Raw genomic sequence first — 8965 nt, 5'->3', positions numbered from 1 at the left:
ACCCACCCAGTGCACGTATTTCGTGCACCGGGCCCCTAGACTATAATAATAAAAGGGTAATATGCTCATTAGACCAGAAGTCCTTCTGGACGAAGCAGGGCTGGAGGTGTCGTAAGTGTTTCCCTCCACGTCCTGCGTGGTTCAGGGTTCGGGCCTGGAAGAGGAGCCGCACAACAAATGAAAGAGAAAAGACACGAGATAATTTGGGAATATTGGGGGACCAGGCGGCAAGTCCAACTCAAGAGGAAGGACTTCCACTGTGCTCAGGCCTCACCAAGCTTTTTATAGTGAGCGGTAAACAAGGCAGTGGTTACCATAGTTACACAGTTCTTGTGAGTTTCACTTGTTTACACCATGGTTATACTTCCTGCACTTCCTCAGCCCATTAGATTCCCAGATAAGATCTAGGGAGTGTTATAAGGTCAAGCCTAATTAAGCTAAGAGGATTGTGCCCTCTAAGCTAGGACTTGTTTGTGACTTTGCCAACAGGTCAGTTCAAGGCTTAACCCTATATCAGTTTCCCACAGGAGGGAAGCCTGTGCCGACAGCCGGGGGAAGGAAGGTCTACTCTTGCATGAATTTTGTGCATTAGGCCTCTAGTATACATATACATATACATATGTGTGTATATATTATATACATTTAATATATCTGTATATAGGCTAGCAGTTTCTGGTCACTGATAGAATGGTTGAAAATAAGACTGGTAGGATAGGCTGGAGTCTGAATTGCCTTTACTGTCATGGAAAAACCAAGAGGCCGTTGAGGCTTAGAAGCTTCTAATTCCATAAGTGTGAATCAATTTATGTATTAATTTACTTGTAAACTACCTTATTTACAAAATATACTTAAGATGGACAGCAATATATTCCCAGAATTAACTGCATGTATTTTGTTTTACCAAATAGTAGAATTTTATGAGCATTTATATTATTATATATAAATCTGGGTCCCTAAAGAGAACATCCTGACTTTTAATCTGGAAGCAAGCAATAGAATCCTTAAGTACATATTTAAAAATTTTTGAAGCTATCTGTTTTTAAAATAGTCACCTTCCTCCCTCTCTCAACCCCTTTTCCAGTTTTATTTTTCTAAACATTTTTAAATCTCTAGTTTTTTTTTCTTTTGGTTTGTGTACTGTCTGCTTTTAGTTTAACCTCTTTATACAAATCTTCAATGGTGTTATTTAGGCTATTGGCTCTAAGTATCCAGCTGCTCTCAGTCTGTTTTCTCCAGTTCTAACTCTTCTCCTCTTCAGGCTGCTCCAGTTGGATTTCTTTATTCTTCAGAAGTTTGTTTTAGATTGACAAGAAGGATCTTGCACCTTTGTAGATTAGGTGGGGGAGGAGTATTTGAGATCGGCCCTCAAATATTGTGTTCCTTTTTGTGTGTGTGTTAGGCTGCAGAACAAGCAAAAGCAAGCCCAGCTCTGGTAGCCAAGGATCCTGGTACAGTGACTAACAAAAAAGAAGAAGAAGATTTAGCCAAAGGTATGTTTTTAAGTCCCTGATACGGGGAGAAAGATAGGTTGCCTGCTTAATTATTTTTTCCCTGAAATATTTTAAAATAAAAGAAATAGCTGAAATTTACTTTGTTTCCCTCAATATCACTTCTTCCTCTTCTCTCCCAACACAACTGTCATGTATGTCTTATTGATCAGTATTTTTACTACACAATTTACCCATAAATATCCATAAACAGTACCAAATACTTTTTGTGTCCAATAAAATATTTTTGTAAATAGTATACATCTATCTGCAACTGTACTTTTTATGCAGCGTTTTGTGATCTATTCATGATTAGACATATGAATCAAATTTACTTTTTTTTAACTGCTATATAATATTCCAGTGTACTAATAAATACATACTGTAATTTATCCTCCTACTGATGGACGTTTGGGTTTTCTGTTTTTTATTTTTACTATAATAAACATGCTGCATTGAATATACCTGTATGTGTTCCCGTGTGTGTGTGTGTGTGTGTGTGTGTGTGTGTGTGTGTATTTTGTGTGACTAATAGTGAAGTGTTGGCTTATGGGGCAGGCATTTCTTCAATTTTGGTAATAGTTTTCTTTTCCATCATCAGTGTATGAAAGCTATTATTTTTACCTTTCTGACAGCATTTGGTCTTGTCACTGTTTAAGTTTTATGAATATGATAGATTCAAAATGATGTCCCATTATTTTAAATTTTATTTCTTTTACTACCATTGAGGTTGAGTCCTTTTTTGTATGCTTATTTGCATTCTGACTTTCTCTTTTTTTATTGAATCTCTTTTTAAAAAACATAATGATATGTAGAAAGTCTTTATTTTTGCATGCTAATCTTTTGCCTGTTTTATCTATAGTAGATATCTATTCTTTTCTTGATTTTCGGCTTATACTTTAACTTCGATAATGTGTGTTTTATCAAACAAATTTTAAATTTTGATGTAGTCAAAATTTTTGCTTTTCTGTTAGTTTTGCTTTTTTATGTCTTAAGTTGTTCTTTTCCTACTCTAACATCCTAAAAGACATTTTCCTATATTTTCTTAGGATAGTTTTAAAGTTTTATTTTCTCATTAGGTCTTTTATTGATCTAGAACAGAGATGGAAAGGAAGAAGGGGTTTGGGTTGATTTGAAACCAAGGTAATCAATCCCATAGTGATGGCCTACATGGGGAGAGGAGGATGGAGATAGAGGAGACACATTTGAAATCTATTTTAGGGAATTTGTTAGATGAGACTTTATTGTAGTTATTTCTAAATTCCAATTCTTAGACTCATTATAAAAGAATTATCTTTGGAGCAATAAAATATAGGTTCTCAGTAATCAGTAAGTCCCCAAATGAGGCTTGAGACTATTTCCCAAGTGATTTTATCATTTTGGGAACTTAGGCTATAGGAATACATTGAAAAGACAAAAGAAAATATATCTGCAACTAAAATTTTTAAAATGGATCTAAGTTTATGTCTTTTAATTACCCAGAATTATTTTAATTGTCTTGTTCAGTAAAAAATTGTCATCATGCTGTTCAATTTTTTTGTTATTTTTTTGAACTTGCAGTTGTGAATGAATGAATAAAATTGATGAAATGATTTTTATTGTCCTAGTTTCCAGCTACACTACTGAGAGAAGAATACTTTTTACATTCAGATATATTTTTACACTTCTTTGGATTATTGGACATGTTAACATTTTGGGTCTTCTTAAACCCATTATTTTCTAGCCATTGAGCTGTCCCTGAAGGAACAAAAACAGCAGTCCACCACCCTTTCCACTTTGTATCCAAGTACATCCAACCTCTTAACTAACCACCAACACGAAGGCCGAAAAGTTCGTGCTATATATGACTTTGAAGCTGCTGAAGATAATGAACTTACTTTTAAAGCTGGAGAAATTATTACTGTTCTTGATGACAGGTGATGGATCTTTCATGTGAAAAATATATAACATGTTACTTTTGTGTTTCATATTACTCCTGTTGGATGCTATCACCAAATGCAATTAAAAAATACTGATCCAGCTATTTTCTTTGTCTGATGGTTGCTTTGCTTATGATATAATGGCTGGATTCTTATTTTGTAGTTTAATTTTTTCTTCATATATTTAACTAGATTTAATTTTTGTGGGAAAGGCTTAGTTTAATCTATTCATTTTTGGTTCCATTTAATAATATAGATTGTTAAGTTAGTAAAAAAGTTAAGATTTTAGAAAAAATACCAAATATATGTGTATTTATGAAATTTATCATAAATGCAGAATATAGTGTGTTTATTATTTAGTGTATTTTTAAAAAAATATGTTTTATTGATTTTTTTACAGAGAGGAAAGGAGAGGGATAGAGAGCCAGAAACATCGATGAGAGAGAAACATCGATCAGCTGCCTTCTGCACACTCCCCACTGGGGATGTGCCCACAACCAAGGCATATGCCCTTGACTGGAATCGAACCTGGGACCCTTGAGTCTGAAGGCTGACGCTCTATCCACTGAGCCAAACCGGTTAGGGCTATTTAGTGTATTTGGAACAAATTAATTTTACATGGAATTATATGCGTTTACATTATCATAGGAGGAGTGATTCAATGCATTTGTCTCTTACTACAGCTTTATGTTTATGAAAATTGTTATTGATAATGAAGTTCTAAACTTGGCAGATAAGTGGTTTTAAAAATAAATTCAAATAGATTTAAGGTTATTTCTATAATCTATATATATAAAAGCATAATATGCAAATCGACCGGAGGACGGAACAACTAGTCGTCTATGATGTGCACTGACCACCAGGGGACAGATGCTCAACGTAGGAGCTGCCTCAGCCTGCAGGCCCTGATCACCTGATTGGGGCCTGCTGGTCAACCTCTTGGTCCCTCCCCCCAGCCAGCAGGCTCCGATCGCCCGATGGGGAACGGGGAATCGGGGGTGGGTGGTGGCGAATGTGGGTGGCGACTGGGCCCCGATTGCCCTGCCAGTTGCCCCTACACACAGAAGGCGACCAGTGGCGGCGGCAGGGGTCAGGACTGGCTGCTGGCAGCCAGGGATGATTGGCCCTGACCACAGGCCAGGCGTAGGGACCCTACCCATGCACAAATTTCGTGGGCTGGGCCTCTAGTACATACTATAATAATAGAGGCCTGGTGCATGAAATTCTTGCCCTTGGAGGGCAGGGGTCCCACAGCCTAGCCCAGGAGTGGGCAAACTTTTTGATTCGAGGGCCACAATGGGTTCTTAAACTGGACTGGAGGGCCGGAACAAAAGCATGGATGGAGCGTTTGTGTGAACTAATATAAATTCAAAGTAAACATCATTACAGAAAAGGGCACGGTCTTTTTTTTTTTTTTTTTTTTTTTTTTTTTTAGTTTTATTCATTTCAGACAGGCCGGTTCCTGCCCGCAGGCCGTAGTCTGCCCACGGCTGGCCTAGCCTGAGCCCTCTCACAGTCTGGGAGCCTTGGAGGAAGTCCGACTGCTGGCTTAGGCCCGCTCCCCACCGGGATTGGGCCTAAGCTGTCAGACATCCTTAGCACTGCTGTGGAGGCAGGAGAGGCTCCTAGTACTGCCGCTGCACTCGCCAGCCGTGAGCCTGGCTTCTGGCCTCTGACTACCATGGGGCAGCTCCTGCATTGAGCATCTGCCCCCTAGTGGTCAGTGTGCATCATAGCGATGGGTCGTTCCACAGTTCGGTCGATTGGCATATTAGCCTTAGGCCTGCATTTTTTTTAGTTTTATTCATTTCAGACAGGCCGGTTCCTGCCCGCAGGCCGTAGTCTGCCCACGGCTGGCCTAGCCTGAGCCCTCTCACAGTCTGGGAGCCTTGGAGGAAGTCCGACTGCTGGCTTAGGCCCGCTCCCCACCGGGATTGGGCCTAAGCTGTCAGACATCCTTAGCACTGCTGTGGAGGCAGGAGAGGCTCCTAGTACTGCCGCTGCACTCGCCAGCCGTGAGCCTGGCTTCTGGCCTCTGACTACCATGGGGCAGCTCCTGCATTGAGCATCTGCCCCCTAGTGGTCAGTGTGCATCATAGCGATGGGTCGTTCCACAGTTCGGTCGATTGGCATATTAGCCTTAGGCCTGCAGAATCGGGCCAAAACCGTCTCTGCCATGCCAAAACCGGCTCTCTGACATCCCCTGAGTGTTCCTGGATTGTGAGAGGGCACAGGCTAGGCCAAGGGACCCCACTGGTGCACGATTGGGGCTGAGGAGGAATGCAGGAGTTTGGCCAGCCGGGCAGGGATTGCAGGAGGGCTCCAGGGCATGTCTGGCCCTTCTCGCTCAGTCCCAATTGGCCGGACCCCAGCAGCAAGCTAACCTACCCGTCAGAGCGTCTGCCCCCTTGTGGTCAGTGCACCTCATAGCGACTGGTTGACCGGTTGACTCTCTGCCCCCTGGTAGTCAGTGTACATCATAGTAACTGGTCAATCAGTTGACTGCTCCTTGGTGGTCAGTGCACGTTATAGTGAGTGGTTGAGTGGCTTTAGCATATCACCCTTCAGTTGGTTGAATGGCTCACCGGAAGACTGGACACTTAGCATATTAGGCTTTTATTATATGGAGTCATTTCTTGAGTGGGAAATAATGAAGTTACGTTTGAGCTATTTTATTGGAAATTGCACAAAACCTTGATCATTTATTCAAAAATACTTGAGAGCTTGCTAGCTTTTCTTAGACTAGATACAGATACAGTAAAGATACAGTATGTACCTTGAAGTGTGTTCCTTGTGAACATTTTATGCTATAAACAGTGTCTCTGTCATATGTGTTTTCTTGTGGGGAAAAATTTGCTGATACATTTTAGATAGAGCACAAGAATGGACATCTTATGCCGAAACCGGTTTGGCTCAGTGGATAGAGCGTCGGCCTGCGGACTGAAAGGTCCCAGGTTCGATTCCGGTCAAGGGCATGTACCTGGGTTGTGGGCACATCCCCGGTGGGAAATGTGCAGGAGGCAGCTGATCGATGTCTCTCTCTCATCGATGTTTCTAACTCTCTATCTCTCTCCCTTCCTCTCTGTAAAAAATCAATAAATATATTTAAAAAAAAAAAGAATGGACATCTTAAGATCTTGTTATATATCATACTAGAGGCCCAATGCATAAGGTGGGGGGGAGGGTCCCCCTCAGCCCGGCCTGCACCCTTTAGCAGTCTGGGAACCCTTGGAGGATGTCTGACTGACAGACATTCTTTGTGCTGCTGCTTATGGCTGAGCGGCATTCCCCCTATGGGAGTGCAGTGACCACCAGGGGGCAGCTCCTGCATTGAGCATCTGCCCCCTGGTGGTCAGTGCACGTCATAGTGATTGGTTGTTTTGCTGTTCGGTTGATTTGCATATTACCCTTTTATTATATAGGACTAGAGGCCCAATGCACGAAATTCGTGAAAGAGTAGGCCTTCCGTCCCCTGGCTGCTGGCACCGGCTTCCCTCTGACACCCAAGACCCGGGCTTCCCTCACAGCCCCAGCTTTGTCTTGAAGGACGTCTGGTCTAATTAGCATATTATGCTTTTATTATTATAGATTATTATAGAAGATTACAAAGGATTCTTACAGTGGAGCCTTAAAACCACCTGAACTTGACAATTCTTAAGTACATGGACCTCTTTTATGAGGGGAGAGTTTAGTGTCTTATAGTAAATCCTTTAAGCATTCATCAGCCTTCCAAAAGATAAAGCACTATGTGTTTAATAACTTATTTTCTTTGAGGCCTCATCTCATATTTATGATAATGATACATTCATTTCATTCTTCACTGCATTGATGTGGGTTTCAAATCTGGTAGTAATGTAAATTAAACACTATAAAAGGGAAAGTTGTATAGAAATAAAAATCTTTATTATAGTCAAATATTCTTTTTTGTTCCTCATAGTGATCCCAACTGGTGGAAAGGTGAAACCCATCAAGGCATGGGGTTATTTCCCTCTAATTTTGTAACTGCAGATCTCACTGCGGACCCAGAAATGAGTAAGTATTTTCCAGTCTGCCAATGGATGATAATCATTAATCCTCTTAATGAAGGCTGAGTAAATTCAATTTTTTGGAGCAGGTACTTTCAAATGGTACTGTTTTCAAGGTGTTTATTAAAAATGCAGCTGCCTGGTCAGTAGATTATTTACCATAAATCATCTAAGAATTGCAATCATTTGTCTACCAAGATTATCTTTAGAGAGAGTATGGATTTTTTCTTTAAAAAACAATCTATATCTACCTATACCTATAAATACACATATATGTATATGTATGTGTGTGTATGTATATATATGTATATTCACACTTATATATGTATATATGTGCTAGTGTAAAAATGCATACTAAAAAGTGTTAATGGAATTTATATATTTTCATTATCATCAGTTGATAAAAGTATGACAGATGCAGGGCAACCTCATAAACAATTCTTCCTTTTCAAAGGTTGAGACCATTTCTCTAGTGTTCTAACCTCAAATTTGGAAGCTGTGGCCTCTAAGCAACAGTAATGGCTTTTCTAAACCTTCTTGTTAGATATTCAGAAGCGGCCATAACTAATCATATAAATCATTTTTTTTTGTTTTATTGCCAAATCTTTGCTGACTAGGAGAAATAAACTAGAAAGTGGGGCCAAAGAGGTAGTGATATTACAGGCATAATAGTTGCAGGAGATGTAACTGGTGGTAGCTTATCAAAATTTTGATAGACAGTTGATTATATTTTTTCATAATACTGTACTTTAATGAATCTTCATTATGAGGAGTTTGATTCTTAATATTTTTATGAATAATGATTGACCACATGGATACAAGGATGGAAAATTCAGAGAGGAAATTAATTTTTTTCTTTTTCTTTCTTTTTATTAAGTTCAGAGAGGAAAGAAGAAGGAGAGAGAGATAGAAACACCAATGATGAGAGAGAATCATTGATTGGCTGCCTCCTGCACGCTCCCAGTGGGAATCGAGCCACAACCCAGGCCTGTGCCCTGACCAGGAATCTTGAACCATAATCTCCTGGTTCATAGGTTGATTCTCAACCACTGTGCCATGTCAGCTGGGTGGAAATTCATTTCTTTTAAGCTGTATGTGCCTTGATATTCTTTTGGAGAAGGTTAATTGCTATGTTACCGTATTTGCCGGCGTATAAGACGATTTTTGGGCCCTGAAAAATATGCCTCCATGTGGGGGGTCGTCTTATATGCCAGGTACACTTCAGATAGACTGCCCATAGTGCTTGCCCCGTGCCATAGTGGCCTCCCGATGCCCGCCCACTTCATTCCACATACCGTTCAGGCATCAGCAGCGCTGCTGGGTGTATGCTCGGCTGTTATGCGATTTTGCTGTTATGCGATTTTACCACACTCGCAAAATCGCACACAGCCGACCATACACCCAGTATGATAGCGCAAAATCACGAATCGCGATACCATACTGGGTGTATGGTTGGCTGTGTGCGATTTTGCGAGTGTGGTAAATTCGGGTTACCGTATATTTCTTTACATATGCATTGAATTTTAAAGAAGGC

At 40.4% G+C, this 8965-nt stretch overlaps 1 protein-coding gene across 3 annotated transcripts in view; it reads left to right on the top strand.

Annotated features, from left to right (window-relative positions):
- The window catches only part of STAM (signal transducing adaptor molecule), a 62289-nt gene that overhangs the window by 36910 nt on the left and 16414 nt on the right, over positions 1 to 8965 (top strand). For all 3 annotated transcript variants that reach the window (XM_006765664.2, XM_015565281.1, XM_006765665.2), the window contains 3 exons: positions 1400 to 1490; positions 3211 to 3403; positions 7344 to 7438. In XM_006765664.2, the coding sequence (XP_006765727.1) occupies positions 1400 to 1490; positions 3211 to 3403; positions 7344 to 7438 (379 nt within the window). The remainder of the gene's footprint in view (positions 1 to 1399; positions 1491 to 3210; positions 3404 to 7343; positions 7439 to 8965) is intronic.

This window comes from Myotis davidii, unplaced genomic scaffold, assembly GCF_000327345.1.
Source record: "Myotis davidii unplaced genomic scaffold, ASM32734v1 scaffold980, whole genome shotgun sequence".
In the NCBI taxonomy this organism is placed as follows: domain Eukaryota; kingdom Metazoa; phylum Chordata; class Mammalia; order Chiroptera; family Vespertilionidae; genus Myotis; species Myotis davidii.
Note: the sequence above shows the minus strand (reverse complement) of the source record. Positions and strands in the feature narration are given on the sequence as shown.